The sequence below is a fragment of the Zosterops lateralis genome (genome assembly GCF_965231275.1).
Source record: "Zosterops lateralis genome assembly, chromosome: 16".
Lineage (NCBI taxonomy): Eukaryota > Metazoa > Chordata > Aves > Passeriformes > Zosteropidae > Zosterops > Zosterops lateralis.
The window spans coordinates 11,101,846-11,120,567 of NC_139776.1; the positions used below are offsets into that span (position 1 = coordinate 11,101,846).

The window sequence follows — 18,722 nt, forward strand, 5'->3', positions numbered from 1 at the left end:
TGGTTCTGAGATTCATCAGAGTGGCTTCTATGGGAGCTGCTTCTGTGGAAGGCAGACTGTTCCCTCTCTAATTCCCTGTTCAAGAAACCACAATACACACCCAGAAAGCCTTCAGTCCATCCACTCAAGGTTTTTCTTCCATATCCTTTTTTTTTTTTCTTTAGGAGAAATGTCTATGGGGTGTTTCTAATGCACTTTCTGTAGCACAGATGTTATCCAGTGCTTTGGAATAGTTGGAACCTGAGCCAGTTATTCCAAAACTTTTGGAATATGTTTTTTCCTCTATAGAATCATAGAATCCCAGGATGGTTTGGGTTGGAAGGAACTTTAAAGCTCATCCAGTGCAACCCCTCCTATGGACAGGGACACCTTCCACTGTCCCAGGCTGCTCCAAGCCCCAAAGTCCAGCCTGGCCTTGGACACTTCCAGGGATCCAGGGCAGCCACAGCTGCTCTGGGCACCCTGTGCCAGGGCCTCCCCACCCTCACAGGGAAGGATTTCTTCCCAATGTCTAACACAGCTTTCCCCTCTTTCAGTGTGAGCCCACCACTCCTTGTCCTGTCACTGCAGTTCCTGATGAGCAGCCCCTTTAGACATGGGAAATGCAACACCCCGGGGTGCTGGAGGGGTGATAAGGGCTGATAAACACCCAGTGACCCCTCAGGGGAGAGTCACACCTTTCCTGGGTCCATTTTGGAGAGATGGAGGCGGTTGGCTGTGCATCCCCTTGAACACAGGTTTGCAGCCTGCACAGCTGCCAGGCTGCCTGATACTGAGAATGATCTGTGTCCTGGGGAAATGTTTGTGTGACAGTCCCAGTGTGCTGCTGTGCTTGGGAAGGGCCAAGAGCTCTCATGGGGGCATAGAGAGGCTCTGGAGAGCAGGGTGGGAATGTCATTGTCCCTGTCTGCCATCCTTGGCAGGACATGGTAAACATGAAGGTCTGCTGTTAATGTCCCTTCATAAAGGACACAAGTTTGACTTTTGGAACTGGAAGAGATGCAAAGTGATTCAGAAAATGAGTGCACCAGGAAGGAGACTGGAAAAGAGACCATCCCATGAGATGAAAGACTGTCTGGGGTATCCTAAAGACTGATATGCTGGAGGCAATTTGATTACTGTGTATAAGCAGGGATAGGAGGAAAAGTGTCTTTTAATGCTGTACCTTAATCTAGCAGGCAGGAGCTGGGTGCTTAATTGGCCATTGAAACCAGACAGGCTTGAAATGATGCTCCAAGTAGCAAAGCCTTCCCAGCAGCCTGGGGAAGGAGGTGGGGCAGTCTTGGGCTCCTGATGCCTTCTCTGAAGGAGCTTAGGCAAATAAACCTTGTGCAGGGAGTGGGGAGGCTTTGGATGATGTGCAGGGTTTGCCTTTCACCTCCCTGCAGCTCCTGCTTGGAGCATAGAGGCTGTGGGGCTTCTCAGAGCCAGAGGCACCATCACTTTTTGCATAGATCTGGGGATTGAGGATTGGGCAGCTCTGTCTGGAGACAGCCTGGGAGATGGCTGTGATAACCAGGGCTCAGGGACAGTGGGGAGGCTATGTGGAGATAAGGCATTGCAAAAATGCTGACCCAGCTGGGAGCCCTGGGCTCCTGTGCAAGCCCTGGCTGAGGGGTGGTGTCCTGGGGAGCTGCTGGTGACCTGGTGGCAGTGGGAGGTGTAACTGCACATCTGGGGCAGCTGGAAGGTGCTGAGGGTACTCGTGGCCTCATTAACAGTTGGTGGGAGCAGAAAGTAGCTCTTTCCTGAAATGCAGCATTGTGCTGTCCCTGCTGTCACTGTTTGGCCAGCTCTGTGCAGGTCTGACAGCACAGCCAGCTGGGGACACAGGCACTGCCACTAAAACACCTGTTTGTGACCTTACAGCACAGAACCACGGCTGAGAACTGTCTGCAAAGGGTGATTCTTTACCTTCAAAAATCAGATAGGAAGTTGTGCTCCATGTTTAGTCTCAACATGTAGGATGCTGTAGCTGTCCTTTAAATATCTGGAAAGTGAATACTTTATTGTGAGTGCTATTTTTGACTAGGTTATGTTTCAAGTAAATTTGTGGAACTGGTGTGGAATGCAAAATCATTCCTGATTGTGCCCTCCTGAAATGCTGCTTGCCTGGAAAACTCACAAGGCAAACCTTAGCAGCTCTCCAGGCTTAAACCTGCAGCTCATCTCCTGTGGATTTCTCCCTTCTGACCTGATTCTCTCCATTTTTTCCCTTTTCCCCAGAAACAACCCATTTTGCTGGTTTCCTTTTGTGTTACTGGCAAGCACAACTGGGCCAAAATAGTAAATAGAGGGATTACAATCTGGTGCCTTGGCATCAGATGTGGCAGCAGCTCACACGGATGTCCGATGGAGGGGCTGCTGTGTGGGGTTGTGTATAAGATCAGCTTCCTGTTATGACTGGAATTGGCTATTTTCAAAATTTGCAAGCAATACACTTCACTTCCTCTAGTTCCCAAAGGCAAAATAAACCAAAGGCTTTTTGTGTGTTGTTCTGCTGTGGAACCATGGATGTAGGACAAGGAGGTGTTTGGTGAGGAGCTGTGAGTGAGACCACAACTGGCTGTGCCCAGGGGATGCTAACTTCTGTAAACCAGACAGGGGAAAAGACCAAAACTTAGGGATGTGTGGGAAAAACAGACAATTTCCTACAGTATTTGCTTAGAGAAATTCTTGTCTTCAAGTTCAGCTCTATTTATTGTGGTGTGATGATGAAAAAAGCTCTGTCTCATTATGGCATCTAAAGTCACAAAGACCATGCTCTGAAGACTGAGTTTTAATTATGTCACAACATGTACTGTGCATGAACATGAGGTTTCTCCAGAAAAGTTAAATTATTTAATCTCTTAGGGAGAGCTGCATGGCTGCTTTTTATTGATGCTGCAATAATAAAACTTGGCCTGAGCAGCTGTGATAGCTGAGGAGGTAGAACTTTGCATAGGACAGGGAGAGTGGGAATGAGCTGCTCTGTGCCAATCAGTTCAGTTGAGATTCTTCTTTTTTCCCAGTTTAACCTTTGGTAGGGCTGTACTGGAGCTGCCTGCAGTGAATGAATGTGGTAGATGGAATTGGACAGATAAAGGCTTTGTGGTGTTTGCTGTGTTACAGTTGAAGTCACCTGCTAAATTGTTTCTTTCATCTTTGAATTTCAACTAGCTGCCTTGCTCAGGGCACTTTCTCACTTGCACTTCCTTATGAGTGTATCCCATAAGAAAAAAAAATCTTCTGTGTTTGAAGTGCAACTTTATATGTATTGAAGAATGAAGTGGAATTGATTTTGTTTGAATAATGCTGCTGTACTGTCTCCAGGCTTCTCACACTTCCTTCTGGAACTGGAATGGTCTTTAATTTTAATGATATTTTGAATAGGCATAGACATAAAATGAATGCATAGGGTAAAGATAACGTTTTTACTTTAGTCAAGTATATTGATACCAATCCACTTAAAAAATTAAAGGGTAGGGGTGATGCACACAGATAGTTCAGCAAGTATATTAATATATTAGGTAAAATACATTTGAGCCTACCAGATCAGGATCCTGGATATTAAATTATTTATATATATATATATGCATGCATATAGATTGAAAAATAAAAAGTAAAATAAGCAACCAAGGCATTTGGAAAAGTATAAAAGCCAAATAAGCAGTGTTGTGTGCTGTGGCTTCTCACAGACCTTTTGTCCATTCTCAAAGTTGTTGAAAGATCAGGTGGGATCCAGGGAAGCCCTGCCATTCCTTCTGAGAGGATGTATGCTGCTGCCAGAGCTCCCCTTTGCACAGGCAGTCCATGGAAAGGGAGATTTATCAACTCCACCTGACTTCACTCCCATATCCTGTCACAATCCTTGCCTAAATACCCCCCAGAGTCACTTGTGCCCTGTTCTGCCCAGCTTCGCTGAGAGCCTGCACTCCTGGGAGTATCTCTACCTCCACAGTTCTTTCTTCTCCCTTTTCCTCACCTGGAATGAGCAATAAGACCTGTTTGAGCAGCTACACCAGCCCAAAGAGCTGTGTGCTCTCTGGTGTCCCCCCACACCAGCTGGGCACTTGGGATTAGGGCTGAGATTCTGACCATGGCCATGGCTTCAGCACAAAGCTGTGGCTCCCTCCAGTGATGTCCCACTGCCAGCCCAGACAGGGAATGGCCCAGGCTGCTGCTTTGTGCCTCTGAAGCACTGCAAGCACCCAGGTCACTGCTCTCTGCTCACCCTGCCTTCAGTTTAGGAAGGACATTGAGTGCTGTGTCCAGTTCTGGCCCCTCAGTTCAGGAAGGATGTTGAGATGCTTGAGCAGGTCCAGAGGAGGCCACGAGGCTGGTGAGGGGCTGGGAACACAAACCCTGTGAGGAACAGCTGATGGAGCTGGGGTTTTTTTCAGCCTGGAGAAAAGGAGAATCAGAGGTGACCTCATCACTCTCTACAACCCCCTGAAAGGTGGCTGTGCTCAGGTGGGGTTGGTCTCTTTCTCCAGGCAGCACTGACAGAAGGAGAGGACGCAGTCTCAGGCTGCACCAAGGGAACTATAGGCTGGATATCAGGAAAAAGTTTTTTACAGAAAGGGTAATAAAATACTGGAATGATTTACCTGGGGAGGTGGTGGAGTGACCATCCCTGGATGTGTTTAAAACAAGACTGGATGTGGCACTGGGTGCCAGGGTTTAGTTGAGGTGTCAGGGCTGGGTTGAACACAATGATCTTGGAGCTCTTTTCCAACCTGATCATTCTGTGATTCTCATGCCCCCCTTGGCAGAGGGAGAAGCCGAGGCCGAGTGGCTGCAGGACGCGGGGCTGTCCGAGCTCCTGGGGGATGCAGGCTCAGACAAGGACAACCTGGTGCTGCTGTCCACGCTGACCAGGACGCAGGCGGCAGCCGTGCAGCGCCGGCTGGACACGTACTCGCGCTCCCGCCGCAGGAGGAACAAACACCCCGTGCGCGACGTCCGTGACATCTTCGGAGTGGCTGGCTCAGAGGTGGGTTGGGCTGTGGGGTGTTGGAACCCTGGGAGACGAGAATTTGAGGCTTTCTGTGCTAACAGGCCCTGGCCTCCAAGAAAGGATCATTTGGCCAAACTACATTTGGCCTGAGGCTGTGGAAAAGGCTTCCAAAGCTGAGTGATAGCACTGGGATTGTGGGTGTGGAGTTTGAAAAGAAGTGTGGGATATCACAGGGTCGAAAAAGTTAAGAGTTTAAGGTTTTAGAATATAGTAATATATATAAGGCAAGACGGAGGATTTAGGGCATAGGGTAAGTTCTTCTTTCACCTTCTTCTCCTTTCACCTTCTTCTTCATGGGTTTGGGTGGTGTATTGTATTTGGGTGAAAAGGTCCGCATTGCAGACCATGGGTGTTTGGTTATTGGGTTAAAAAGTATAAATAATATAGGTGTCATCTTGTAATTGGACAATTAGTGCTTAAAATACCTTGGAAAGAGATAGAGACAGGGGCACTTTTTACCTTTTGGCTGGAACTCACAGCTTGTGAGACTGTGCTATAGATAAGAATTAATAAACAACTGAGTACGAACACAAAACTGTCTCCCGAGCATTTAGTTCCAGCTCTAATAGAAAAAATGGAGATAAAACCCCCACAATTGTGAGCTCCTGAAAGAGCTTCTTGGGACCTGGCTTGGCTTTCTGGGCCTAGGGCTCCTGTTATGGCTTCATCTCTTGAACTGGAAGGAAGCTGAGACTAGAGAAATCCTGGTTGCAGTGTTGAGGAGGTACCAGAAAACCTGCAGGTCCATGGCCTTCCCAGGCTGGAATAACATTCCTGCTGGAATGCTTCTATATAGCGCAGACAGCATGGCAGCCTGGTGGAGCACTGGCATCGTTTGGAGCCCTCTTGTGTTTTCTTTGTTCCAGTGACATGTTAAATCACCGTTAAACAAACCTTCCCAAACTCAGTTCTGATAAGCTGACCTGGTAGAGATGGAAATCCTGGAGAAAGACTAACACTGCCTGTTTTTTGCGGGGGGAAGGTTTGTTGGTTTATTTAGATTTTTTTTTTCTTGATAAAGAATTCATAACCACAGTCTTTTCATGTTTTCCTGCAGTTCTGCTCCTTTGGTTGTGGCTAAAACAACTTCTTTCTTATTTTTCAGGACACAGCAGCAGAGAAAGAGGAGTCCAGCCCAGATCCACTGTGGCACAATCTACGGACTTCAAACACCCAGAAAAGTAAGGGAGACTTTTTCTTCCATTTTTAAATACAGAGTAGGATCTGAAGTAGGGCTGGAATTGGAAGGAAAGCCACACATACTTAAGTATGTACAGGTACTGAAACACTGAACTTGTTTGTGTTGGGGTGTGGGTTTCTTTACATGATAATTCACATCTATGGATTAAACTTTTCCAGGCTCCAGTGTTGTTAGAATTGTCACTCAAGCTGATCATTTTAAGTTCTTGATAAAGCAACTGAAAGGTGAAAATAAAATCAGTCTAGTAAAGATCATACAGTGAAACCTTATAAATGCCATGAGTAGTTGTGTAAAGAGATGTTCAGCCATAAGTATGTCATTTAATTTATGGCTGTGGTCTTGTCTTACCAGTGACCTGGTAATTTTAGCCATAATGTTGTGACTTCACACTGATCATGGAATCATTAAACTTGGAAAAGATCTCTAAAATCACAAGTCCAACCACTAACTCAGCACCAGTGTGTTCACCACTAAACCATGTCCCCTGGTGCCACATCTGCATGACTTTTGAACACTTCCAGGGATGGTGACTCCACCACTTCCCTTGGCAGCCTGTTCCAGTGCTTGACCACCCTTTCAGGACAGACACCCTACTGATCACCCTGGGCTATGGGGACACTCTTTTCATGCATTACTGCAGGATTTTTTAAAAGCAATGAGACCAAACCTATCTCAAACCGCATTTTTAGCACATTTGCTTTCTGAGCTTCACCCTCCTGGCTTGCAGAAACTCAAGACAATTTCTCCTCTGCAGCAGAAACCCAGGATTATTCCTGCACAGTTCGAAACCCTGGGAAAGAGGAGGTGTTCAACATGGATGTTGCCTACTCAGAGCAAGCAGCTGTCCTGCTCAAGGGATCGTTCCTGTCTGAATCCAGGAAGTTAAAGGATGGAAATGCCCTGACTGTAAGCACTGGAGGAATTCTTCCTGTTAGAATTTACTAGTCTTGGCTTGTCAAGGTGGTACAAGACACCGAAATCCATTCATATCTATGGGTAGTGTTGCAATGGGTCTGTGTTTGGTGGTATTTTTGGGTGTATTCTGCTGTTATCTTTGCAATGTTGGGTAAGGATAGACATTGTGCAGTCGAGGATCAAAAGAAATAAGTCTTTTATCTGAAACTCTTTATTTTGACAGACATCCATGTTGTTTTTGCTGAAAAGAGGAGAGTAACTAACTGCACTTTTTTACTCATAATTCTAAAGTTTTCTCCTCTCTGCAAATGAACTGGGCTGCTTCCAAAGTTCAAGTTGATTAGGGTGGGTGTCAGGCTGCCATTAACTTGGAAAAACTGGCATCTCCAGTATGATTAAAGAGCAATATTGAAAAGGGAAAATATTTATTCAGCTGGTGGTTGAGTAGGAGTAGTTTTGGGCATATGTCTGGTCTTGAACACAGCAGGAAGAACAGATGCCTGGTTATGATAAAAAATAATAAAACTACAGCAAAAGTTGCTCATTAGTGGAATTAATAGTGACAATTGAGCTGAACATTTTGTGTGTGTTTCCTTTAGAGATTTAAGATCCCGAAGGGCAGACTAGGAGTGACCAGGATTGGAGATCTGTCAGCTCAGGACATGAAGAAGATCCCCACATTGGCCCTCATAGAACTTACAGCTCTCTGTGATATTCTGGGCTTTGAGCTGAAGAGAAACAAAGCAGCAAAACTGAAAACAACAGGTTAGTTGTGCTTTTTTTGTATCTTCTTTTTTATACTCATTTTCTCATCATACACTCATCAGTTGTGTTTCAAATGTTAGAACAGAGGGTCTTTGATAAGAAACCTTGTGACAGGTGTCTTTTCCTTGGATTTCTCCTGGAAGTTAGTGGATCATGACATCAAGACCTACTACCACATTCATGTCTAGCTGCAATTGTGCTGTTTAACTATTCCTCTCTTTCTCCAGTATCTGTGTTTACAAAAGTACCATCTTAGTGGGGGATATATCCTTTACACCTCTATTAGGGGTGATACAGACTTGGAAATGTTGTTTCTGTTGCAGAGAAAAGACTCTTTGGAGTTCCACTCAACACCCTGTTGGAAAATGACCAAAAGCTGCTGCCCAACACCAAGGTCCCTCTGCTGCTCCAGGCAGTAAGTTCTGTACTGGTTTCATTTACACCTCTGGTCCCCAGAGTCAGGAGTGTGTGATTAGGACAGGCGGACTCCTTATCCTCTGTGCCTAAGAGATTTCTGTTTCCCCCTTTAACAGCTGCTGTCCTGCCTGGAGAAGAGAGGACTTGAAACAGAGGGCATCCTGAGAGTTTCTGGGTCCCAGACCAGAATTAAGGTAGGAGCCCTTTAGCTTTGTTTGGAAGTGTCAGGGGTGATCAGGAAGCTTGTTTACTGAAACAAGTGCTTGAATGATCTGAATCATCTCATCCCCTTCCCAGTACAACCAGAAACATCCATTGCTGGGAAATCCTGGAGTGTGTGCTGGGGCTCTCTGCACCACTTTGACTTTGATGTCTTGCCCTCCCAGTGCTCAGCTATAAACTCCCTCTTACATTTGCTTGTTAAATGCTTGCCACGCCTTGAGTGCTGTGTCCAGCTCTGGCCCCTCAGTTTAGGAAGGACATTGAGACATTTGAGCGTGTCCAGAGGAGGAAACGAGGCTGGTGAAGGACTTGGAAAACAAGCCCTAGGGAGAATGACTGAGAAAGCTGGGGTTGTTTAGCCTGGAGAAAAGGAGACTCAGAGGTGACCTCATCACTCTCTACAACTCCCTGAAGGGTGGCTGTAGACAGCTGAGGGTTGGTCTCTATCCAGGCAACAACTGACAGAATGAGAGGACACAGTCTCAGACTACACCAAGGGAAGTATAGGTTGGATATCAGAAAGAAGTTTTTCACAGAAAGGGTGATAAAGTACTGGAATGATCTGCCTGGGGAGGTGGTGGAGTCACCATCCCTGGATGTGTTTAAAACAAGACTGGATGTGGCACTCAGTGCCAGGGTTTAGTTGAGGGCTGGGTTGGACTTGATGATCCTGGAGATCTTTTCCAACCTACACATTCTGTGATTCTGTAAAGCATGTGATAAATTCCATCTCTTTCACAGAGCCTGGAACAGAAGCTGGAAAGGGATTTCTACAGTGGGCTGTTCCGCTGGGATGAGGTTCACCAGAACGACGTGTCGGGGCTGCTGAAGAGATTCATCCGAGAGCTGCCGGCCCCGCTGCTGACAGCAGAGTACCTGCCTGCCTTTGCTGCTGTCCAGAGTGAGTGCCTGCCCTGCCCTGCCCTGCCCAGCACCAGCTGGGGTTGTGCAAAGCTCCACAGCTCTCCTGCCAGGTGTGTTGGGAGCCTGTGGATCCAATGATGGGAGCCTGCGGATCCTCAGCACAGCCGAGGGCTGGAGTTGCTGGTGTGTGACTGAATGTGCCTTTCTGTAGAGGCTCTGTCCTGGGGTGTGGGTTTGTTCTCTTATTTTCTGTTAGAGCAGAGATTAAATGCTTGAGAGACTTTTCATGTTCAGATTCTGATGTTTATTAATTCTTATCTATGGCACAGTCTCACGAGCTGTGAGTTCTAGCTAACAAAGTAGATGATGGCTCCTGTCTCTTTACAAGGCCTTTTAAGCACAAACTGTCCAATTATGAAAGGTCGCCTGAATTATTTTTACATTTAACCCAATAACCAAACACCCATGGTCTGCAATGTGGACTTTTCTACCCAATTCCAAAACACCACCCAAACCCATGAAGAAGAAGGTGAAAAAAAAGGACTCAGCCTATGCCCTAAAACCTCCATCTTGCTTTATATATATTACTATATTCTAAAACCTTAAACTCTAAGTTTTTCCACACTTCTTTTCAAACTCCACACCCATAATTCCAGTGCTATCACTCAATTTTGGAAGCCTTTTCCACGGCCTCAGGTCAAATATAGTGTTTTTTTGAGGGTCAGTGCCTGTCAGCACAGAAAGTCTAAAATTCTCAATGTCCTGGGTTCCAACACTGGGGTCTTCAGTTCTGTGTCACTTGAGCCTGCAAGGCTGCTGCCATCAGTTAGGATAAATTGATCAATAAAGACACACAGACTGAGGTGTAGAAACTGGCCAGGGCACACTGTCTGCAGGTAATGTGCTGTTCTGCAAGCACATTTCTCTGAGGTTGGTGCCTCTGTAGGTAGTTTGGATGTGTTAAGCTGACTGAGTGCACAAGTTCTTTGTTAAAAAATGGAGAATTGTGGGTTCTTTTGCTGCCCTTCAAGGGCATTGGAGTTGCTGGTTGATTGTGCACTCTAAAGGAAATGAATCAGTCTTCTAAAATATGAGTACTTCCCTTCTTAAGAACAGTGTGAGTTTGATTTACTTATGTGAAACAAGGTCTCAAATTCTAGATGACCAGCCATTCAATAAGTAATTGTCTCATTCCTTGGAGGATTCCTGTGCTCAAAAAGAAGGGTCAGAAACCTGAATCCTCTGTTATTACTCTCCTTCTAGATATTCCAGACCTGAAGCAAAGGTTGCAAGCTCTGAACCTCCTGATCCTGATTCTGCCAGAGTCCAACAGGAACACTCTGAAGGTAACTGTTTGCTTTTGATTTAGCTGGCAAAACAGAATCACAGAATTGTTTAAATTGAAGAAAAAAACCTTAAAATCATTGAGTCCAACCATTCCCCCAGCACTTCCAAGGCCACCACTGAGCCATATTCCCAAGTGCCACAAAGTTTTTAAATAGACACCCCCTCTGCCTTTCTGTGCTTTATAAGGGCTATGGTGGTTGTTCCTTTGTTTTTTCCTCCTGAGTAGTTCAGCTCTCAGGTATTAAAGGTAAGGCTGACTTGGCCTGCACACTTCATTTAGAGCACTGGAATATATAATTCAGTCAAAGATGGTTTGTCATGGCTCTGGTAGAGGTGTGCAGGGAAAGAGATAATCCAAAAGGGTTTATTTTTCCATGTCTGGGAATGGCTTTGAGGGGACACTGAAGGAAAGGGGAGATTCATCTTTGGATTCAGAAACTTTTGCAGCTAAACTTTGTAAATTACCACCTGCCAAGGAGTAAAAAACTCATCTGTTTCCCACACAGACTGTTTTTCCTGATTCATGAATACTGGATAAACCTCTCTTGCTGTGATTATTTGTTGCTATCCCAGTATTAAATATTGGTGACTCTACTGCCTGACTGGAGAAATGGGATGTGCTGATCTATATCAATTAAGTGCTAATTAATGATCTCTCCAGCAATTGCCATGGTAGTTTTTTGATCATTACTGTTAATGGATGGCTGACGTCTCTTTCCCTCTTCCCAGGCCCTCCTTGAGTTTCTCAGCAAGGTGGTTGCCAGGGAAAACAACAACAAAATGAACCTCTGGAACGTTTCCACAGTGATGGCCCCCAACCTCTTCATGCACAAGGGGCTGCCCAACAAGATCCCAGAGGGGAAGGAGAAGCAGCTGGCGGAGGGGGCGGCGGACGTGGTGCGGATGATGATCCACTACCAGGATCTGCTCTGGACAGTGAGTCCCACTGCAATTCTGTGGTGTGGTGCAGCAGTGCCTTGGTCTTATTAGAACTGGGATAAGGAAGGGATAGCCTAGGAAATTTCAGAGGAATTAAACAGCTGTGAGCAAAACATCTGCTGAATTCCAAGGCTACCTGTCCTCAAGGTAGACAGACATTTTTGTTTATTTAAGGAGCTAAAGTGATTATCAGGTTCCTAAACCTTATCTTTTCTTGATTTAATTCCTGTTTTCACCCTTCTCCCCTGCCCAGGTCTCCTCTTTTCTGGTAGCTCAAGTGAGAAAGCTGAATGAGAGCAGCAACAAAAGGTACCAGTTCTGTGACAAGAGAATTAAAAATCTGTTGCGGAAGATTCACGCTGATAAAGACAAGGTGGAGAAGCACCAAGGAGAGGTGAGTTAGGACTTCGGGGAAAAAAACCCAAAAAACAACACCTTTGTGGCAGTGTCAAATATTTTCCTGAGGACTCAGAAAGATGAAAGGGGTGATACCCTTGAAAAGAACAAGAGGGACAAAAAAAAGCTGAATAATGAGGAACACTTTCCCAGAAGCTTTTGGCCACGTTGTGGCAAAAAGTGATCTCAACAGCAAGAGCACTAAATACATTTCAGGCTACAAAACACTTGGTTAAAAGCAGGGAAGAGATCAGGAGCAGAAATTATTTTTCCCTGTATGAAGAGCAGAATTCTTATGGCTCTGAGTATCCCATGTGTTGGCACAGATATGTCTGTGTGATAAAGGCAGACTTATTTTCATTTTTCAAAGCATAAATTCAGGCTATTGCCTAATTTTCATTTTGCTCCGTAATGTGAGTTAAGATGTCACATCACTTGGTGCTTTCTTTCTTTGGAAAGGACCTTTCTGGAATTCAGTAACCTGCAACCCAGACCTCAAAATTCCTTCCCAAGTAATTCAAATGAATTTCAGAAGAGTCATTCACACTTATGCAAAACAGTTTGTCAGAATTTCTTCTGACAAACCCTCTTTTCACCCGAGCTTGTGTCATTGCTGTTTTTGAACAGCAGAGAGCACCAGCACACGCTGATGGAGAGCACAGAGCTCCTCTCGTGGCCTCAACACCAGAACATTTATGATTTATTCATAATGCTCAACTCGGTGCTTCCATAAGCTTTCAACCTGTACTGTGTGTGTAAGAAACAAGCCTCAATTCTCTGAGCAGCTCTCTGGACAGGTTTAATTCTTCACACTCTCCAATCTATTTTGAAAATTAATGTTTTGACTGATAAGAGTCTTTTTTAAAGCACTTCTTCTCTTTTTTTCTGCCTTGTTCAGCCTTCCAAGATTGTGAAGGTCCACGCCTCACTCCTCCTGAAGGACTCTCTGGAGGTGCACTTGAACAATGCCACCAGAGTTGCTGATGTCTTGAGGCAGTTTCAGAAGAACCTGTGCCAGAATGGCTGGAATATTGTTAACACTGTCAACCTCCTCAAGTGGTAAATGGCTTTTTCTCTGCTTAAAAAAGAAAAGGAAAAAACACCCAAACTTAAGTGGTCTAGGTGCTGTTTTCTGTTTTGAGGTAGAGGTGAGGTGGAAGCACAGTGGGTCATGAGGAGAGATTGTTCTCTGCTCCTCTGTTCCAAGCCTAGGAAATGGTGCTGGATGGAGAAGGCAGATTTTAGCTCAGTGAGTCCTTCCACCCAGTGCTCAGGCTGTCAGGAGGTCAGCAGTCCCCTCTGGGCTGCTGGACACCCAGTGAACTCCAGGATCCTTGCTGAAGGGAAGGGAAAAGGCAGCAACATTGACCCCGATGAGCAAAGCCCCTCCAGCTCTCCTGCAGAAAAGCATCACCTGTATCCTCTGCCTGGAGTAGTAATTGCAGCATGCTTATGTTAATGTAGGGATTTCCTAAAATAAACTCTGCAATTCCCTCCTGTGCTCCTGTGGAGAATTGCTGAACTAACCCAAAAAAGGAACAGAAGAGTTCCTGCCCCCTCTGTCACAGCTCCTGCAGCCTGTGTTTAGCAGGTGAGGTGGCAGTGCCTCTCCTGTGCCCCAGGAGGTGTCCAGACAGGGAGGGTGGAAGGGAAGTTGCTGGAGATGGGTCAGCTGCTGTCTCACCAATAGCTTCCCTTGTTTGCTTTTTGTTTCCAATTTTGTGTCTCCTGCACTGTGCAGGAGGATCAGCAAGGTCTCTGTAAAATGACCTCTTTGATCATTACTGGCCTCTGAACCACAAACAATCCTTTTGGAAGGAATATTACCAAACTACGCAATCTGTCTGGGCAGAGATTTAACTTTCAGTGGTTTTTTTCTTTTCTTTCTGCAGTAACAACTCCACAGAGTGCACAAACCTGCTCCTGTATGAAGTGGGAGGCAATATTGGTAAGTACCAATGGTGGCTGAAAATAACGACTCTGATGTCCAGTTCTTACGCTCAGCTTCATTTAGGATAGGAGGTAGTTAAAAAACTTCTCTGGGCAACTCTGTCTGCCATTGCCTTACCACCCCAAGACTGAAGAATTTCTTCCTAATTCTAATGTACATCTACCCTCTTTTCTCTCAAAGCCATTACCTGAGATTTGTGGAAATGCTTCTGAAGGGTTGTAATATTGAAATGAATGTGAACAAATCCTGGGTTTTAGGTGGGGGCAAAAGCAAGCAAAAAACAAATCTAGCAGCTAAAAGACTAATGATAATAAAAAATATGGAGCTTTTTCTGAATGTCTTGTTTTAACAGGTGAACATTGCCTGGACCCTGACACTTACCTCTTGGACTTGTACCACATCAACCCCCATGCTGAGTGGATCATTAAGCAAAACCCATCTTATCCTCGGATGTTCTAAGGAAAACATGGGCAAAACAAAGCACTTGGCTGCAGTTTTTGGAAGGTGTGGAAACAGAGACTTTCCTGTTGTAGTGTCAGAGCAGACACTGCTTGTTTCCTGGGAGGACAAGCACCTTTATTGAGTGCTTCCATGGCAGCTGGCAGTGAGAGCCAACTCTCTGTGCTAACAGGGGTGTTGGAAACAAGCAGCAATTACTGTGTAGCAGAGTTTGCAGGGGGAATGACTGTTCCTAAACAAAATATCCCCCAAAACAAACCCTGAAGGCAAAGCTGCAGTGGTTGTACAGCAAAGATGGAACAGAAGAAGAACAAGATTGTCTTGAATATGGTGGAAGGCATTTGTATGTTCTGGATTTGCTCTTTCTTTTGGAGGAGAGACAGTCAAATGCTGCTGTGGTACTGAGGACATCCCTTTGGTAAGGTCCATCCTGTGGCATGTCACCAGAAGAGTTTATGATCCACTATTAAACTGCTGTTATATTCTCTGAAGAATGAAAAAGGATGTTTCCAAAAAGGCCAGATGGGATGTGACACCAGCACATTGTGTATTTCATGGCTGCAGTTAAATACATATATGCAACACAAGACAATAACTTTCCTTGGAAAAAGGCATGGAAAATACAGCAGCCTTTCAGATGTGCAGTGTGACAGGACAGGTGCCTGTGCCATGCAGCTCTGCTGGTAATGCAAACCCAAATTGCCACTGATGAGGGTAAAACATGCATTTATTTAGATGGACAAGCTATACACCAACAGACAAGGCAGGAGATACCCTGAAGCTAATGTGAGGTTGGTAATCTGAGCTGGCCACGTGAACTGGACCTCTTTGTGGAAGATTCTGTGTGAATGTGTTTGTTCAAAAGTCAACAAAGCTCCCCTGAGGTGTGAGGTGGCTGAACTGAGCTGAGCCCTCCCTGCCCTGGCTGCACATTTCCATCACACTCACCTGGGCTGGGCAGGTGAGGGCATGACAGAACACCCACACCTTGCTGCTGCATCATCATCATCATCATCACTCAACCTGGGCTGCAAGAGGACTGTGCCTGTGAAGAAAGTGCAGAAGTGTTGTTTCCTTGGTGGTGATGCTGAAATACCTCATTGTGAGGGCCCCACTGTGCAGTGTGAGGGGTGACACACTCAGCCTGTCTGGAAATCTGGACATCTTTCTCTAAATACTGTTTTTAAACACGGTTGGATATTTATTCATGTGGCAGAAGCAGGGCTGCCCTGCAAGTGTATACTCAAAGTATTTCATTTGCCAAATCCCAGCTGCACTAGTGACAATCTCCAGTATTATTTCTTTTGTTAGAGAAGTTTGTTTCCATTGCAATCTGAATTTTCCCTTCTCTCCTTGATTTTTCCCCCAGGATGAAGCGTAGCTTTCCTCATTCATTATCTCAAACTCCTAGATTGTGTTGTAAAGGTGCTTCACTCTGTGATTATTCTGTCTGTGTGGTTAAATCCTCTTGGTGGCTGAGATCCCTGAGGAGCAGGTGAGCCACAGGCTACATTCTTTCCAGCTTTTTGTGTATTCTGTGTGAGTGGTGCAGATATCTTAAAATTATTCATATATTAGAGAGTCTGTCTATTCATTTTGGCTGAGATGGTGCAGATGCAGTGACTGGTTGGATCACCTTCACAGATGTCTCCTTAAGAACCTGTAATAGAACCTCCCAACTCTGCCCCAGCTGTCAACAATTCTTGAGGTGCCTCTTTTATAGGGCTTAAATTGTGCCTGAAAGAGCCTGATCCTTTTCCCCGAGAATGGGTCATTTATGTCTGTGGAAAGATCAAGCTGCTTTAAAAACCAAAGGTACCTATTCAGCTTCCCTTCTGGAAGGAATTCTTTGTGTCAGTGATGGAGTAAAGATGGCAAAGAGCAAATGCCAGAGATGTGACACCCTGAAAAATACCCAACTCATAAAGGTATCACTGTGAGCTCAAACATCCTTTGGAAGCAGAATTTCACTCTGCAAATCACACAGTGCTGCATTTTCCACCCCTCATGTGCTGGTTTATTCAATATTCTGCCCATATGTATTGAGGGGTCAGGACTGCATCACTGCTGCTGTGAGCTACAAATGAGTGGGGTTTTTTGAGCACCAAACAATGTGAATCAGTGATGTGAAAAGGTTTTAAGGGGAGATCCTTGTGGGACAAATATCAGATTTAAGTATGAAAGGAAATGTAAAAAAAAAAAAAAAAAAAAAAAAAAAAAGAAAAAGAAAACAACAAAATGAAACAGCTCTTTCCCAATGCTGGAAATGCTTTTTAAATTTTTTTTCCTATCTTTATATCAAAAAGTAAGTGTAAATTTTTCAGTGAGTGATGTGCAACTCACTCCTGAAGGATGGCTTTTAATACCTTTTTTTTACAAATTTTTAATTCTGTATTTAAATTTCATTTATTCGGCAAAACAGTAAAAACACAGGAAAATCTCTTGGCTCTGTTTTCATTAGTGCTTGAGAACAAGTTAAATGACACCACATCTGTGAATGCAGCAGGATCTGCCCCATGCCTGAAGAGGGATGTGTCTGGGGAGTTTTGTGTTACAGCTTCAGGAGAAGCTCCTCTTTGGCTGATCCAAAGATGTGGAGTTGCTGCACAGGGATGTCCAGGAGGAGGAAGAGGAGGTTGGTGTTGGGTGTAAAAAGCCCAGAGAAAGGTGAATAGGAGCTGGAAGTGAGCACCAACCATTAGTGACTTCAGAAGGAAGAGGAGCAGTTGTTGAAGATTTAATCTTGAGGAAATGTGTCCATGTCCCATGAGAAATCCCCTTCCCAGCCCCTCAGTCCTGCTCAGCTGAGCTCTGCTCAGGGACTTGGGTGCTGGACCAAGACTAACGGGAATTCAGCCTGGATTTTTGATTAAATCACGACTAATAATGTTCAACAGTGCTGAAATGTGGAATAAATCCACTGTGAACTGTTTAAAAACAGTGCAGCAGCCTGTCCAGCAATGCTGGTGGAAAAGCAGGACTTGCCCTCCTACCCAGACATAAAAGGAAAGGGGAGGGGGGATCCAAGCAGCTTCAAAAAGCTTCCAGAGCAATTATCTGAGGAAAACACCAGTTTATCAAACTCATACCACCCATTCATCTTCAGTAGTATCAAAGTGCTAATCTCTCCCATCCCCGAGGGCTTTTGTGATTGATCATTACACAGCTCTCCCTGGCTCCGAACAGGAGCCCAGGATTTATTCTGAATGCAACTGTGTGTTGTGCTGAGATAAGGGACAAAGCATAAAAGGATCTTGCAAATTCTGGTTAAACATAGTTGTGGATGAAGTTGAAATATCAAAATAATAAATTTTTAAAGTAGTTTGCCTTAGGAAAAAGGATTTGCAAAAAATATAGAATCTTCACAGGAGCGAGGGAAGTTTCAGCTCTTGGAGGGAAATGCTACAAGTAAATGCATTTCCTGGAGCAAAGCAAGTGACAGCAACTATTGTTGTAAATAAATTACAACTGCATTTGATTAAATCTGTTTGTTTACCCCCATGCACTCCCCAGTGCTGAAAACAAGACAAATGACAGCTGTGGTTTTGCATGCTGAGAGGATGGAACCCTAAAGTTCTCTCCAAATCCTGTTTGCACACGAGGGCTCCACATGTCTTCACCTTGTGTGGGGGAAAGAGAGGCTGAAGTTCAATGTTTTAAGACACTGGAAAAGCAAAAACTGCACTGACTTACCAGCTGGGAAAAGGCCTGGGCAGTCTCTAGTCCCTCCAATACCAGGTTTATTTCTTGTTTGTGGTGGCAGACACCCTTTGCCAGAGCAGTTTGTGTTGTTTGTCCTTCCCCAGGACAGGGAGGAGTGGTGACCTCCCCTGCCAAAGTCCTTCCCCCAGACCTGGAGCTGGCAGGACCCACTGAGCTCAAGGGGCTGAAGCCTTTCCCTCCACACTGAGCTCTGTCTCCAGCTCTGGCCAGGGGCTGACCCACAGAATGGCAGGGGAGGAAGGTTTTCCTTTTCTCCTTAGTCCTTGAAAGGGAATTGGAAGTGGTGATGTTTTGATCCCTGTCACCATTTTGGCCATCTGCACTCTTCTAGCAGGTGAAGTTGCAGGGGTAATTATCCGGAAGGTAAAGCAGGAAAAGAGGAAGAAACCCAACAGAAATGGAGGGTGTGGGTGTACCTGTGTGGGTTGTGTGTCATTGTTTGTTTTTCAGGGTTTGGAACAGACACAGAGGCACACAAGTTCTGCTTCCCTCTCCTCGCTCATCCCAAACCCTTGCTCTTGGCA

At 45.1% G+C, this 18,722-nt stretch overlaps 1 protein-coding gene across 4 annotated transcripts in view; it reads left to right on the forward strand.

Annotated features, from left to right (window-relative positions):
- The window catches only part of ARHGAP40 (Rho GTPase activating protein 40), a 39,699-nt gene extending 22,784 nt beyond the window's left edge, over nucleotides 1–16,915 (forward strand). For 3 of the 4 annotated variants that reach the window (XM_083873369.1, XM_083873370.1, XM_083873367.1), the window contains exons 3-15: nucleotides 4,755–4,975; nucleotides 6,105–6,180; nucleotides 6,955–7,106; nucleotides 7,715–7,880; nucleotides 8,204–8,295; nucleotides 8,414–8,491; nucleotides 9,261–9,420; nucleotides 10,647–10,729; nucleotides 11,460–11,666; nucleotides 11,923–12,063; nucleotides 12,964–13,124; nucleotides 13,958–14,013; nucleotides 14,369–16,915. In XM_083873369.1, coding sequence (XP_083729495.1) covers nucleotides 4,755–4,975; nucleotides 6,105–6,180; nucleotides 6,955–7,106; nucleotides 7,715–7,880; nucleotides 8,204–8,295; nucleotides 8,414–8,491; nucleotides 9,261–9,420; nucleotides 10,647–10,729; nucleotides 11,460–11,666; nucleotides 11,923–12,063; nucleotides 12,964–13,124; nucleotides 13,958–14,013; nucleotides 14,369–14,475 — 1,700 coding nt within the window. In that variant the 3' untranslated portion in view covers nucleotides 14,476–16,915. The remainder of the gene's footprint in view (nucleotides 1–4,754; nucleotides 4,976–6,104; nucleotides 6,181–6,954; nucleotides 7,107–7,714; nucleotides 7,881–8,203; nucleotides 8,296–8,413; nucleotides 8,492–9,260; nucleotides 9,421–10,646; nucleotides 10,730–11,459; nucleotides 11,667–11,922; nucleotides 12,064–12,963; nucleotides 13,125–13,957; nucleotides 14,014–14,368) is intronic. The other variant, XM_083873368.1, reaches the window with a different exon arrangement.
- Nucleotides 16,916–18,722: the final 1,807 nt, after the last annotated feature.